The sequence below is a fragment of the Elaeis guineensis genome, chromosome 6 (assembly GCF_000442705.2).
Source record: "Elaeis guineensis isolate ETL-2024a chromosome 6, EG11, whole genome shotgun sequence".
NCBI classification, from domain to species: Eukaryota; Viridiplantae; Streptophyta; class Magnoliopsida; order Arecales; family Arecaceae; genus Elaeis; species Elaeis guineensis.
This window is the reverse complement of record NC_025998.2, coordinates 15,362,938-15,379,968: the sequence shown is the minus strand read 5'-3', so window position 1 is coordinate 15,379,968 and position 17,031 is coordinate 15,362,938. Positions and strand designations below refer to the sequence as shown.

The 17,031-nt window shown below is 36.2% G+C and overlaps 1 protein-coding gene across 2 annotated transcripts in view; it reads right to left on the bottom strand.

Annotated features, from left to right (window-relative positions):
- The window catches only part of LOC105047118 (protein ACCELERATED CELL DEATH 6), a 4,332-nt gene extending 813 nt beyond the window's left edge, over positions 1-3,519 (bottom strand). Inside the window, exons 1-3 of one of the 2 annotated variants that reach the window (XM_019851296.3) lie at positions 2,692-3,519; positions 875-1,401; positions 1-138 (exon numbers count right to left, since the gene is read on the bottom strand). The exon at positions 1-138 is cut by the window's left edge and continues 813 nt beyond it. In XM_019851296.3, coding sequence (XP_019706855.2) covers positions 1-138; positions 875-1,401; positions 2,692-3,439 — 1,413 coding nt within the window. In that variant the 5' untranslated portion in view covers positions 3,440-3,519. Of the gene's footprint in view, positions 139-874; positions 1,411-2,691 lie in introns of both variants that reach the window. The other variant, XM_010925929.4, reaches the window with a different exon arrangement.
- Between the last annotated feature and the right edge of the window lie 13,512 nt (positions 3,520-17,031).

Below are 17,031 nucleotides of genomic sequence, written 5' to 3'. Positions count from 1 at the left end.
GCTGGATGATTTTTCTCTGGAACTATCATTGCCGGATGGTTTCTTTTTGTCCCCATCGCTGGATGACTCAGCCTTTTGTGGTGGACCGAACAGAGCCTTTGAAAAAGCCAAGCAGCCAGCAATGCTACTTGTTGCATCCTACGGTACAAGAAAAATTTTAGAAGGGAAAAGGAAAAAAATAGAGAGTTGTAAGTTGAGAACCGTACCTGTTTAGATAACATTAATATTGCACTTCTTATGGGGGAGCTTTCTAGCCAGTTGATGATGACATCACTTATTTATTTATTAAAAAAATCTGATTTCTTGATACGAAAGGTAAAGTAATTAATTATCATAAGAAATGAATGATCATTATTAAGATTTGTTTTTAGAAAAATACCTAGGGGGTTCATATATGAATCGAAGAAAAAGGTGCTCATGCTTCAAAAATAAATCTCGAGCCCTACCTGTGTCCGTGTGCGCGGTCACGTACGTGTGGGCGGGTGCACATAAGAAATTAATGCTTGTGATGTCCACTCTGGCATCCCACTCTACGAGTACGAGGAATGAAATGCTTATTTTATGGAAAAATTATTGCCTGCACCCGTTGCAAGAACGCGGTGCAGGATCCCACGGTGAATAACACGCCACGCGACCACTTGTATTGAAAAATTGTTGCCTGCACCCGTCGCCAGAACGTGGGGTTAACCCACGGTGAATTACACACCACGCGACCCCTTGAATTTCACCCAATACCGATTGCGCGCTCTCCACCGTGCATATGCTCCGAGAGGAGCGCTGGTGCATAGGCGTGGTGCAGGCAATAATTTCTCTATTTTATGTGGCCGACCTTGCTTGGTCACGCCAAATGCATGTACAGTCGTTAAGAGCTTACGCTTGGGTCAAACAAGCCTCTATCCAACTTGACGTAAGCCAAGTCGAGAGGGGTGAATCCATCATGGTTGATGATGTTGGGGGATACGCTTTTGTCCCGCAGAAGAAAATACACGCTTCCTTGATCACTATTTTTAACGGCTGTGTGTAACGGCGTATTTCCCATATTATCTTGATCATTTAACAGCTTTCTAAGATCCGGTCTCTTGGAGATAATTTTCTTGACCAAATCTAATCTTCTGCATGCAAAAGCCACATGAAGAAAATTCTTTCCCTCGTAGTCTAATAATTCATCTGTATCAGGGCAGTATTCTAAAATCTGATCAACCACGTCAATATTGCCCTTGATAGCTGCAATGTGTATGGGAAAGAAGCCATCAGCATCTGATAGATAGGCTATAGAGCGATCGTACTCTAATAACAGCTTCGCCATATCACGATGACCATTTGAAGCTACATAATGAAGCGGAATTCTCCCGAAGCAATCAGCACATTTGTTGAGCGTTGGCTTCCACTGCAATATGGCTTCTGTAATTTCTATTACAAAAGTATTATGAAAGATCATGAGCATGTGTGTTCTATAATATTCATGATGCTTTTACAAATTTAAAGATAGAGCATTATATTCCATGCATATATTTGATTTACACTCTGCATAATTATGCAGCTACTAAGATGTTTAGTCAAATGGTTTATCATGATCAAAATACTAAGAAAGAAATATCAAAGTTTGTTATTTTTCAGAGGAAGGTTGTACATGGTGACCATTAAGCCTAGCTAGCATCCCTCTCCCTTGTGGATCAGTTTAGGTATGGAAGCAATTACTACATGGAAAATTATACGTATGGGACAAATTAAATTAGATTGTATTTTGTTTGTCTTTTAAAATGAATTAAACTTGATTATGCTCATATGTAATCTAGATTGCCAAGTGTCTATAATATGCAATCATGAAGTCCCCTCAGGTATATAATTTATACCCTTTTAATGTTTTCAAGCAGCAAATAGTTGTAATATATTAATATTTTTGAATGAACACATCATTCTCACCATTCTACAATCAAAGATAATAAGAAAACAACAAATTATTTTCAATGACAAATAAATATTCTAACAATTTGATAATTCTATCTTTTCCCTAATCAAGAGTAAATTTTTCCGTATTATATTATATGATGAAGTAGTCAATTATGTTGTAAAATATATTAACAAAAAAACTAACTCATTTATGCAAATTTACTTGTTCGGTAACTAAGCATAGCTTTATTAAGTGCATATACCAACTTTTCAAAAATAGCTACTACTCTATCTTCTTTTATAAAAATAATAGCTGATTAAATAAATATTTGACTAAAAAAGGCTTGGTTAATTCCTAGTATTGGTCTTCTGAGGCTAAGGGAATGATTCCTAGGTAGTTGATCTTTCCTCTTGTCTGTTTCATTTTTCTATAATTGATGTAAATCTATTGTGCTGGATGTGTATGGTGGTTGGCCCTCTATGCACTTGAAGAGCCTTGTTTTGTTATATTGTTTGTTATAGTCTTTCTTGTGTCTTCATTATCAATTTATAAACTGTGTTAGGTTTCATACTTCGTATGAAAATAATTAAATCTACATGATGAGCAATAACTTTTACATATGATGACCATTTATACAAAATATTCCTTCATCTTCGTATGAAAATAATTAAATCTACATGATGAGCAATAACTTTTGCATATGATGACCATTTATACAAAATATCCCTTGATGAAGGAACTTTTTTTATGAAACCAAAAAGAGTGAGACCAATACATAACTTGAGTGCTCGCACGATTACCTCGATTTATCTTAGTTGCTGCATGTAGTGCCGTATGCTTGTTAAAGCCTGCGTAAGATGCAAGAGAAGTCTTTTCCCAAGAAAAAGACTGCAGCAATGTTTTGGCAACATTGAGTGATCCTGTCCTGATGGCTAGATAGAGTGGAGACATACCAGCATTGTTCCACATGGATATCAGTTCAGCATGTTCCTCTATCAGTACTTTGGCCACACACACATGATCATATTTGGCAGCCTCATGCAAAGCATTGGCGTCGTCCCTATTCTTCGCTGTCAACACTCTTCTCGCTTCGTTCTCATCCTCCCTTGCGAACTGGATGATGAGGGAGACCATCTTGTCATCCCCAACCCTTGCAGCACAGTGTAGCGGGGTATCAAGTCTTACATTTTGTGCTAACAAAAGAGATCTCTCTATATGACAGATCTCCTTGGCAAGCTCCAGATGTCCTCGGGTAGCAACTATATGGAGGGCTGTGTTCCCCTCTAATGTTACTCCAAGGAGACAGTTGGTATCTCTTTGTGTTGCAGCATCCTCTGATATTGTTATTGTGAATTTCCTCTCTGAAGCTTTAGAAGAACCATCTTTGGGTCGTAGCAACTTATCTAGAATACTTTTATCTCCTAATCTTGCTGCTTCAAGCAATTTAGGATTTATAGCTATGCGTTGCGGTTGGACTTCGCTCAGAGGAACTTCAAGCTCGGTATCTGCAGGTCCTATAAAGGCTGTTGCTTCAGCAGCCTCCGCCATTTAGGGTATGTAGGCACGCCTTGCGTTCCAAATTGTTGACCGAGTTATCTACTTTCTACTTGGCTTTGGCCTTGTGTTGGGAAATCTCATCCTTTTATAAGGGAACAAGAAGCAATAAGTAGGCAAAAATATCTCCGCTCATGGAAAACGAATAAATCACATATTCGCATACATCCAATAGCGGTTTTCCCTATCCACTGACAGGTTCGCCACCTTCTGGTTAGCGTTAGCCCTTGTGCCGGCAATCTCGTCCTTCTATAATTCGATAAGATGCTATGTGTGGGCAAGTTTTGTGAAAACTACCTTAAAATATCTGCCCTGGCTAGTGACAGATAAATAAATAACATATTCATATGCACCCAAATGCAATTTTTTTTTTTTTGTTGGTAAAACACACAAAAGCTTTTTTTTTTTTTTTTTTTTTGGTAAGAAAGCAACTTTAATGCTTGGCTATTGTCCTTACGCGGCAAAATCTCATCCTTTTATAATTGAACGAGACACTAGCGTGCAGACAAGTTTTGTGAAAGCTGTCTTAAAAAATCTTCCCTCAATAATTGAACGAGACACTGCGCAGACAAGTTTTGTGAAAACTGTTAAAAAATCTTCCCTCATAGAAGATAAATAAATCACATGTTCACATGCTTCTTTTAAGAGACTTATTTTCCTCTTTTACTTCAATATGTCTGTTATTCTTCCGTACTTTTGTCGCTTGCTTGACGAAGAAATTATTATTGTTTTCTACTGTTTCTTTGTTTTTTTGGGTATAAATTTTTTTCTACCGTTTTGCTTGCATGTTTGGTGAGTATAATGTTACCATCATATTTGACTTAGTCAATCAATCATTACCGTAGGTGATGACAATGATCCTGATAATAATGATGATGATATAAAGTAGGAAATTAATTTGAAAAAAAGTTTGTTGGAACAACGTTTTTCATGTCACATGGCTCCAATGATAGACATGAAGTAGGGAACCAGGTTGGAAAGAAATGCTTTTTTAAGAAAAAAATATTTTTCATACCACAGGGCTCCAACCAAATTATTTCAGGCCTGGCAAGTATATGTATCAAATGCCATTGTTCCTCCAATCAAGAGTCAGGATGTGGCTGAATGGAGCCGACAAATGCAATGGCATTGAGACTGGAAACATCTTGAAAGTATACTTTTTTGCTAGAACTGTGATGCCATGGTCTGGATGATCATCAGCTATATACCCCCTAGGGATAGTGAAATCAGCGGCAAAAGTGACTGTAGCAATCAACACTGAAGCGATCACAAAGTTTTTCATATATATTCAGCTATTCTTCCATTTTTTTTGATCTCTAGCTGGATTTTTTTTTTTTTTGTTTGATCGTTTCATCGCTTGATGGTTTCTCTTAGGCCTCATCACTGGATAATTCAAGCCTTTTTAAATCATGTAATTCTCGTGGGCAAAATCGAGTCTTTGTTAAAGCCAAGCAGCATGTCATGCAATGTTCTGCATTCTAGGGTACAAGAAAAATTTCACAATGAGAAAAGAGAGATTAGTTGAAAAGATTGAAAACTGTAATAATAAAATTAACATTCCACTTCTTATAAGTGAACATCCTAGTTGATGATAATATTTGTTTATTTTGCTTTAGATCTATGAAGGCACTAAATGACCAAGTTTGAAGTGCTTTGAGATATGTGCATTAGATTATTCTAATAGTCAATAGGCATGAAGGAAGGTGTATTCTCCTCTTGTGTAAGGAAACAACTACAAATCCCCATACAAACTACACCATGGCAGCTACATACTCACATTAGGGTGGTGTTTTGTATGGATCCATGATATCCGTGATTCACCTGTTTGGTATACCGTTGGAACCATATAAAAACCATTGGAACCATATAGATCATTAACCATATAAAAACCAAAACTATGCCTGATACATTTCACATGTTTTCTTATAGTTTATTTGAGAATCCTATCTACTGCTTGCAAAATATATGAAATATATCAGGCATAGCTTTGGTTGTTATATGGTTAATGATTTATATGGTTCCAATGGTATATCAAACAGGTGAATCATGGATATCAGGGATCTTTAAGCTTTAGAACATGGTATACCAAATATGGATTTGAGAAGGTTTGTAATCCCCTGGAGTTACTTTGATAGATTTAGATAAATTTTTAGTCTATTTGAATTAGTTTGAAAAGACAGATTTTAATAATTTGATTTATATTAATATATATTTTCTTATGATTTATTTGAGAAACATATCAAATAATTGTAAAATATATAGAATATATTGGTATAATTTTGATTTTATATGGTTAGGAATTTATGTTTCTTATGATATACCAAATAGGTGAATCATGGATGTCAAGGTTCTTTAATCTCTAGAACATAATATACCAAAAATAATGATCTTTAGATCATTGAGGATCAAATAATTGGAAACAAGATCATTAGCAATCTATAAGAACTCAGGGCTTCATCTAAAAGAACTAATCGAAAAATATTATTTAAATTTTTTAATCTTATATAAATATTTGAGATTTTTTTAATAAATATCTAATACAAAATTTAATATACGTCCGGACAAGTCTTTATATACTCTTTTTATTTAAGCATCCCAATGAATTTGTGTTATAAAATCCTTTCATCTGTTTAAGCTATGAATTGAATGATATCATTTGTAATGGTTCAAAATCTCATTCAAAAAAAATTAATAAAAAAATATTATTTTATTTTTTTAATTTTATATTAATATATAATTTTTTTAATAAATAATTAATATTGAATTAAATATACATCCACGTGGATTTCACGAACATGCCAGCGGATCACCCACGAAGCATCTTCTCCTTTTGCAGATCAAATCGGCATCTATTATCAGCGAGTCAATGCCGTCATGAAAGAAGTCAAGTCGGTGCCTTTTTTTATTTTTTATAGGTCAAGTCAATATCCTTATTAGCTGATTTACGGCCAAGCCACACTGGCCCTGGTACGTGGCGACGTTAGAGGGGCTCGAGTCAATGTCTCCTTTTTTTTTTTTTTTTTTTTTGCATTTTTTGCTACCTGATTTTTTTTTTTTTTTGGGAAATCAGCCAAACCACTCTGGCCCGGGTACGTGGCGACGTTAGAGGGGCTACCTGGCCAAGTCAGTATCTCTCATCATTGTCGGCATCCAAGCATATCAGCAATCAGCAATAAGCTTTTTTAACCCCCTCCCCCAAAAACAAAAAATATATATATATATATTAAACTTGATCAAAAAAAAAAAAGACGCAATCAGCACTAATCTTTGGAGCTCGTTGGTGCTTGAATATCGCTATCCGATTCCCAATTAAGCCATATGAACCGAAAGATTCTAGCAGAGTATGTTGGACTTAAAGATCTCATTTTCTGTAGCTAGTTGATGCTGTATCTTTGATGCATTCTCTAATAATTTGTGTATCCCAGCTCATCCGAGGGTCCGAGTTTTAATAATATCTGAACGAATTTTCAAAAATGCAGTAGTATTGCTACACTTATCATACTGCATGCAGCTTTATTTGAAGCAAATTCAGGTGCTATAGATTATGAATAAAACTTTGTTCTAATTGCAGAAATAGACCAATATAATTTGTCTGCGGTAGGGGAAAGGAACTTTTTCAGTTAGATGTGCAAAATTTTTGTGGGCATTAAAAAGAAAACCAATCAACTTTCACGGTCAGGCCTGCTATTATTAATTGGGCTAAGAACAAAAGTGGAAAATGATGTTAGCTTGATATTTGAAGATAAAATACTTCTCAATCTAGTTTTAAAAAATATTTTAAAAAATATTGATCTCTAAAAAAAAAATTTTTGCTAAATAGAAAGGGTCTAATAATCTCATAAAGAAATATTTTTCAGTTGAAATGGTTTCTAATCCACTTGAGTTACTTTGATAGATATTGATTATATTTTTAACTTCGCTGGATTAGTTTGAAATTATAGATTACTTTGATTTATATTAATATATATTTTTTATGATTTATTTGAGAATTCTATCTAATAAATATAAAAGATATAAAATATATCAAATATAATTTTGATTTTATATAATTAGTGATCTATGATTCGGATGGTACATCAAAAAGATTAATAATTTATATTAAGAGATCTTTAATTTATGAAATATAATATTATCAAATATAATGATCTTAGATGATTAAAGATCAATTTATCTGATTTGATAATCATTATTCATCTACGATCACCATACGGTTCGACCACTGATGATCATCTGATGGTTTAGATCAATGCCTTTTATTTGGTGGTCCATGGCCAAACGTTTTACACGGGGCGGATCAGTGCCTACCATCTGGTGGTTCATGCCAAACTAGGGATGTCAGTGGAGGTCATGTCATAAGTGTTGAGTAAGCAATTCTTTTGGACAGGTCAAGTCAATGTCTCCTTCTTATCAAAAACAGTGCTCGAGCAGGTACCCGGCAACATCAGAGGGGGTCAAGTCAATGTCTCCTTCATCCTTTTTTTATTATATTTTTAATTTTTACATCAAGTCAAGCCAATATATATGAAATTTTTTTAAATATTATTTTTTAATACTTTATTTCAAAAATATCTTTAAGTGAAATATTTTTCTGGATCGTTCCGCAGGTGCCGCATGTGAAACCATGAGTTGCATGTGCCGCATGTGAAATCATGAATTCAATCGGTGATTTCACAACTAGATCAGCTCAACCCATGATTTCAAATGATTGATGTGGCACAAAAAATCATGGATTACATTCACGAATTTATAAATTTTCTTTTAGTGTGAGATATGCAAGATACACTCGCAGACACGTCAGGTGAAGGGGTGGGGAAAAAGCGAGGGTAGAAGAGCTCGAGAGTGGGGGCAAGGGGATGTGAGCACGATGGCCGTAGGGGGCATTGCAGGGGAGGGGCCTGGAGGGGGGTGGGGTGTGAGCGCTGGGGTAGGAGGCTAGGGATGCGTGCGACTACAGGGAAAATCATGGGGGCCCAAGATGCAGACATCCGGACGAAGAAGTTCATCGAGCGGTGGGGGGAGAGGGGATAGAGGGCCGAGATGTGGGCATCGGGGAGTGGGGGGAGGAAGGGAGACGAGGGGTTGGGATGCATGTGCTGGGGAGCGTGGAGGAGTTCGTTGGGAGGGTGACGTGTGGGTGCCAGGGTGTGGAGGGAGAGGAGGGTCGTTTGCGTGGAGCCGAGAGGGTGGGGTGCGGGCATCGGGGCGGGATGGGGGGTGTGGTGGGGGTGGTGTGGTTTGCACGGAGTCGAGAAGGTTGGGTCCGGGCATCGAGGACTCCAAACACACACGCACAAGCAGCAGAACACCCCAAAAGAAAAAAAATAACGAATCCAACAAAACCGCGGGTTAAGCCCGTGATTTTGTGAAATCGTACATTCAACTCATAATTTTTATAAAATTATAGGTACAATCTACGATTATGATCATCTGACCTCAAAATTATTAGTTCAACCCATGCACCCAAATAGTAAATCCGAAAATAAATTTTACTGGAGGATATTTTTAGAATAAAATATTTAAAATAATATTTAAAAAAATCTAATATCTATATCTCTTATTCTGTAGGCATTAAGTCAGCATTTTTTTTTCTTATTTTTGGTACAAACCAAGTCACTATCTCTTATTAGATGGTGCATGACGCATATGTGGTAACGTTGGAGAGAACAACTCAATTCATCTCTCTCTCTTCCTTATTTTTTTTAATTATAAAAATATCTTCTAAATTTTAATCTAATTTCACCTGTGACCTCATTACTTTAAAACATACCAAGTTGATCTTTTTAATTATCGATATATTTTAATATAATTTATCATCTATTTTTATTAATAAAATAATATCATATGACTATCATATGATATCATTATTTTATAAAATAATAAAAATATTCTTATCTCCATCTCTTTCATTTTCTCTCCTCTCTCCTCTCCAATTAATGCCCTCCTGTAACCGACATCCATCTTTTTTTCTCCTCTTTCCTCTTCCTCTCCTTCTTCCCTATCCATTTTTTTCTCCCCATGGCAGCTCTCTTCACCCCATCCAATCCTTGGTCTCATTCTCTTCCTTCTCATCTTTCTCCACTTCAAGTCATCTAAAACCATCCCCCTCTATGATGTCTCCTTCAATCTTTATCTCTTTTCGCTGGCAACTCATCTTTCTCCTTCTCTTTCTTTCAATCTTTTTCTTCTCCTTATCCAAACCATTTCTTGCTGGCAGCCACTCTCCTCTCCTCCTTTTCTTTCTCATCCTCTCTCCTCTTTATCCTCTTCTTTTTCTAAGCCCATTCATGAGCTTTATTTCTCATCAATGCCCCTTCCATACCTACCTTACAATCCATCATTCTTTCTTTTCTTTCTCTTCACCCATTTCTCCTTTTTAATAGTGGCTCACTCTATATCTATCCATTCTTCTACCTCCTCTTTCTTCTAATTCATTTTTTCTCTTCATCCTTTTTCTTTTTCAAACCATCCATAAATCATCCCCATTCATGATGGCCTCTCTATCTCCATCTTTTTTTGTTGGCAATCCATCTTTCTTTAATTTTTTTTTTTTTATCCTCCTTCTCTCTCTTCAATCTATTGCTCGTTGGTGGTCCGTCTTTTTTCATATTTATCCACGCCATTTCTCCTTTTCATCTTCTTCCGTCTCTTTTCATATTATAATTTTGGATTAGTCAAGTCAATGTCTGTCTCTTATCCAGTAGGTGTCAAGTCAGTGTCTTGTTTGGCTTTTTATTTTCAGTAGGTCAAGTCAATATCTCTCATTAGCTGGCGCATGGCCAAACGAAACCGGGGCAAATATGTGGCGACATTAGAGAGGGTCAAGTCAGTGTCTCTTCATTTTTTTTCTTTTTTTTTTTTATTTTTTGATCAGGTCAAGTCAATGACTCTTATCAGCTGATCTTTGGCTTCCAGGCATTTCAGCAGTCAGCACCAAGCTTTGTATCTCGTTGGTACTCCAACATCACGGAACGTGTCGCACTAGCTTTGTTGTATTCTTTAATAATTTATTCTTTTCCATTCCATTCTAATGGCTGAGCTTATATATCCGTGCCATATCTCCAATCCAATTTCTAATTCGGATACGTGACGATCGTATAATTTTTAAAATAAAATTTTTAAAAATATATATTTTTTTTAATTCATTAATCTAATTCAAACAGTAATGAAAATAAATTTAATATTTTTTTCATCTAAATAAAATATAATTTATTAATATCTTATTACAATCAAGAACAAAATATTTATTTAAAAATAAACTAAGCAAAATCTTCTAGAATCCTATGCTCCTTCCTGCTCGGTTTCAAGCCCAATAAAATTTTTTAGATCTGAAAAAAAAAGAGAAGGGGTGAGCTTTACAGGTTCCATAGTTATCAAAATCTTTGAGGAACGAAGCATAATAACAAATTCTTTTCCAAACAATAGTAATTTATAATAATAGATATATAAATCAATATAATTTTGATTTTCAAAATATATCATGCTAATATTTTAAATCTTCTCTTAGTCTTCAATGATTATGGTTATGATCAGTCCGTGACAAAGTCCAGAAGAGACTAGCTCCTGAATACAGAACATCCGATCTATCGGTGTGTACCAGAGACCAACCTCATTAATTAGGCTTAAAAGAGAATTAGTTTTGATTTACACGGCCATGATTAGACTCATGACAAGGTAAAGAGCTTAGTTCTGAAAATAAATTGACATGCGAGCGCATCAACATGTGCCCATGATTAGTCCGATTGGTTAGGCCGAAAAGAACTAACTCTATCGACGATCAATCCTGACTGACTAGGCTCAGAAGAAATATATTTCTGATATGTGACCAACAATCAGTCCCGTTGGCTGACTCAGATCATAGTCGAACTAGAAAGTTTTTTCTCATAAATTTAACATAACTATCTTTTCATAAATAATAATACTTAATTTCATAACAAAAACAACTCGAATTTTTACATCCGCCAAAAGAGCAATAAAATAATTTTTATTCAAAAATTCATGCAATTATGAACTTGTTTAATTATCTTTCCAGAAATCATGCCATATTAAAATAAGAAAATCATCTCTTTCTAAATTTTGCATCGTGTAAAGGTGACACCATATTTGATCCAATATTTTACACTATTTTTCATGCATAAATACATACCTTCAAACTTTAATAATTTTTAAATATTTTAATAAATTTTTACATAAAAAATCTAAATTTTAAACACATGATTATGCATAAAAATAACTTAGAGATAAAAGAAAACTTCTAGTCAGTCAAATCTAAAAGTCATGATTTTCAGCATACGGCTTGATTCTCAGATCCATGCTCCTCTCAATCTAGATCAAAATTCTAAATCAAATCTAATTCATTGATAAAAAAAATAAAACTAATTAGATTTGATCTGATCAATCGGAAGAGGTACAAAGGAAAGAAAGAGTAATCAAGGTCGGATCTGATTTGATCTGACTCAACTAACCTAGAAAGGAGAAAGATGCTCGGTCTAGATCATGATTTGAATCGAATCACGAGGCGAAACAAAACATCTCAAATTGGCTATTTTTTCCTTCTCTTTTCTTTTTTCCTCTCTCTCTCTCTTGCTCTTGTTCTCTCTCCTTCTCTCTCTCTTTCTTTCCTCCTTCCTCTCTTTTCCTTTCTTCTCTTTTTAAGCCAAATAGAGGTTTCAATAAGGGAAGGCAGAGGGGAGAAGGAGTAGATGGGGTCGACGATGGAGGTGGCATGGCAGTGGTGATGATGAGATGCAGCCGGTGGGTTGATTCTGACAAATATGCTTTTCGAAACTAGAGAGATAAAGAAGATTTAGGAGGAAGAGGGTTTGTGAGTGATGGCGGCTTGATTACAGCAAATCGGTGGCTATCGGAGATGAGGAAGAAGGGAAAGGAAAGGTTTTCAATGGAGGATCGAGAGGAGGGGAGGTGGGATTTAAAAAGAAGAGGGAAGGAAGGATAAACTTGATAGATTTACGATAAGGTCAGTGGTTTACTGGCGTAATCCATCCAAATGGCCTTCGGCCATCCCTCATTGATGCATGACTGTCCTTCAATGCTTTTGTGGTCTGATGCTCTCCCATAGATGAAGATTTAGCGACGGCAGATGGATATTAGCGACGGAGATACCATTGCTAATATCCGAACATGTAAAATGATATTTTACCGACCATATTATGGATGACAACTCGCCATCGATAATAGTCCGCCTAAAACACACCTCAGCCCATCGGAGGGAAAAAAATTTTGTGCTCTCCTCCTTCCTGCGAATATCCTCTCATTCTCCTCATTTCCGATTTTTCCCCATCTCATCGGTGCCTCCTCCTGACCGATGATGATCTCCTTCCTCGACACATCCTTCCCGACGTTCCCCGCTCCTCGTGCATCCTCATTTCAGGTGTCCTGAACCCGTCAGTGCTTCCTACATCATGGCCTCGAGCCCACTGCGCCAGCTCCGCCTCACCTATAGCTGCCTCGACCCCATCAGCATCTTCTACGCTGTGGCCCCGAGGAAGCTTCCCTGGCCCCACCTTGCTCATGGCCGACCCGACCCCACCAGCTCTTCCTACACCGCAGCCCCGGCCCTGTCTCGCCTGTGGCTGCCCCGACCCCATCAGTGCCTCCTACGCTGTAGTCCCAAGCTAGCCACCCTGACCCCACCTCGCCCGTGGTCGCCCCGACCCCTTCGATCGGACCCTGCCTGTTAGCCTGCTCGTGGCCTTGTCCCCGCCGGCCTGACCGTGCAACCCCTACCTCACCTCCCCTAGCCCGTGGCCCCAACCCTGCGGGTCCTACCCCGCAGCCCCATCCCAGCACCTGCGCTTCTACTATTGTGAGTATTAGCGATGGTGGTTAGTGTTGTCTAGTATTGGTGATGGCAGTCACGACGGTTATTACCATCACTAAAAGTTAATTAAATATTGATTTAATTAATTAATTAGATAATTAATTAATTAATTAGATATACGGAACTTGGATCTCGACATTCAGAATGCTCAGATTGAAGAAAAGTATTAGGCAGCATTGCAAATATGGGGCCGAGGCATGCTCTGTATGCCTGGGCCTCAGGTCACAGCTGGCGTCCAAGGCATCATGCCCTCGCGCACCCTATGCACTTAGATCGATAAAAGGTGTAGGGTAGCATTAATTATATGTTAATTTTAGTAAAATTTGTATTGTATAAAGCGATAGAGCCGTCAGTTGATTGATGTACATATTCTAATATATCTGTATATTTATTTATTTTTGTACGGATGAAAAAATTATGTAAATTGATTAATTGATTGTCCACTATGGATAGCTTGAAAAATGTAAGTAATTCTATAGATTATTACAGTAATCAAACGATATGCTGAGGAATTGAAAGAAATTTCGGACAACGTTTTCTTTTTGTTCTTTCTACATGGGAGAACAAAAGAGAAATACTATCGAAATTTTTTTCAACCCCTGTAACATAAATGGTTTCAAATTTCACATCCAACAATATGAAAATTATAAAAGCATAATGAAAAGTGGTGTGTGTATAAAAGGCAGCTAATGGGAAGATAAGGCAGAGAGTGACTACTATGGAATCCTCGAAAAAATAATCAAGATAATCTACATTGGAGGTAATAGTATCATTCTATTTAAGTGCCAATGGTTCGATATCGACAATGGTATGAAGGTTGATCTATGGCACGTGCTTATTGAAATCAAACATGGATCAAAAGCTTATGTCAACGAGCCATTTATACTAGCTGCACAAGCTACTCAAGTGTATTATACTCTTTTTTATTAAGGGAAAGAGGAAAGAAAGATTGATGAACTGTATATAAAATTAAGTCTCGAGCCTTTCATTACGTACTCGAAGAAGAAGAAGAGCTCCAATTACCAGAATATTTTCAAGAGGATGAGACAGTAGGAGTTCATCAATCCTTCGATAATGTGGAATTGGATACTTTAAGAATTTTCTTACATGAAGATGGCCAACATGAGGAGGTAGATCCAATTAAAATTATTTTAAAGGACAATCCTCCCCAAGAAGGAGAAGAAGAGGAAGAGATGAAAGAAGAAGAGGAAGAAGAGAGAGAATCGGAAGAAGATTTCGAAAGATAGCAAACATCTGAAGAGACCAATGAGTAGTGTTAAGTATATAGTTTTTGGATCATTTTAATTATTTATCTTGCATCATTTTAAATATTACATTATCATTCGTAATTGTATAATTAATTTGATAAATCTATTTATTTTTATTTTCAAAGAGTATAATCATGTCTTCCAAAGGCTGGAGCCGTGCCAGTCGAAGATAGAGTTTTCGAGGAGAGAATGATCACGTGGCTAGCTCGTATGGTTCTGTACCTCTTACATCGGACGATAAGCTCTAACACTTTATATATTCTCATTTATATTATTTTATTATTTATTAACTAATATAATATTTTTTATATTAGATATTTTGTGCTCAAGTTTGGAGGACAAGAGGTCACCAGTGACCCCACAGTCGCATGCAGCAGCGATCGTCAGTTCTCAGACACAGCACCATGGTCGAGGACCCGCTAGGCTCATGGCACTTCTGACTTGACCGAAGGATAGAGAGATTATCTATATCCAAAGCCGCTTATAAGTACTACATACTCAATTAATATATTTAGAATTTAATAATTTTAAAGTTAATATTTATTCTTTAAAATTAATTTTTCAGCACATTTGGAAAGTCTTCTACATCTTGTGCCATTATCGAGATCATATGCTAATTGATATCGAAACTGGTGAATGAGTTCTTGAGTTGACCATCAGGAGCTCGTGATGCAGCCTAAAAGATATTTCTGGTAAGTCAAAACTAATTTAATTTTTAAATTTTTGGTACGTTGTATTTTAATTATATATCAATACATACTTGCTTTTATCTTGCAGGAGTACTATCAATTCGAGACTCCTCAAGATGAAGAGGCTGGCCATCGGACCTTCGATGAGGTGGCCACACGAAAGCTCTGAAATGGCCTCTACAACCTCAAGCAGCCTATTATCCAACACTCTGATTTTCAGTACCATCAGACTGGAAATCCTTCATGGATCATTGGATGCGAACGGACATATGGCAGGTCCTCTGCGATCAATGGAGCAGTGAGGAATACTCCAGTAGGCGACAGAGGATCTGATAGAATCATGCCATCCAATAGGATTTGATCAGGCACATGAGCAGCTCGATCGGCACACATTGTGGTCGATAGACTGGTAAAAAATTTATATCAAAACTCTTCACTAGAACTGTAAAAACTCTAATATGCATACTTTAATTAATTTAATTTTATTATTTACTTATTGTAAATACGACAGCTGGATCGTCTACCAGACCAGCTGTAGTTGTAGCAAGCCACACACCAATCTAGGAGGATTGGTGATTATTTAGATTCTACATCGCGACAGATCACGGTAAGAATTTCAAACTTTATTTACTAATGAAGTTATCATAGGATTTGATTTTTATATTAGAACTAATATATTTCTAAACTGTACAAATGCGCTACGCAGCGTACGTTGCTGAGAGGTACGGTGATGACCCATCTTCTTAGCCCTCCATGACCTTGAGAGATGGCTCAGCACCACCAGAGGGGTGAGTAGGAGCTGGATCATAGGATTCGACCATAGTTTCGATCCTCCATCGATTTGATATCTTTCGACATCCTCATAGGCCTTGACATCTCAGATTTGGAGTGATGCGCACATGAAAGAGGTTGTACAAAGGCTTCTGAGCCAACGACCTTAGAGCTTCCTGGATGCCATCCGCGATACGGTCGTAGAGTTTCTCTGAAAACTGTAGCTGCATGACCGACTTTCATATTACTAAACCCTTTTACTTGTTTTAAGTTTTCATATTTAGAAGCTTCATATATTTAGGTTTAAGTCTGGAAAGAGAATCTAGGGGCTAAAAATTTAGTCTAACCATCCAATTGATGGATCGAAGGTGTTTATAGCTCTGTATTATCGAATAAAATATGTAAAAATAATTTATTCAAGAATCGAAGAAGTATATCGAAAGATATGCCTTCATATCAAAATTTACTAATATTATTTTATTTTTTCATTATAGGATGATGGGACATCCGACTCTCCTCCCCCAGCTGCTGGAGAAAAGCAGGAGGAGACGGACGACGACAAGGATCACATCTGATTTTTTTTGATGTATTGTATTTTTTTTAATATTGCTTGTAAAAAAATTATATAATTTATATTTTTAATATAATATAATTAGTTTTAAGTTTTTGATTGTCATATTATCTTTAGATTTTAATTATAACAGATATTAGGAATCATAATTCATTGTGATTAATTAAAATAAGTTTTAAAAAAATTATTATTAATTTAAAAAAAATAAAATTAATTATTAGCGACGGTGTTGGAGACAAAAAATACTGTCACTAATACTTATTAGCGATGGCATTAGCGATGATAATACCTTTGCTAATATTTTTTTTAAAAAAATTATTTAATTTAAAATTTTAAAAAATTAGAGATGGTATTATGGGTTGCTAATAATTATTAGCGACGGTATTAGCTACGAAAATACCATCGCTAATATTTTTAAAAATTTAATTTTAATATAAAAAAATTAGAGA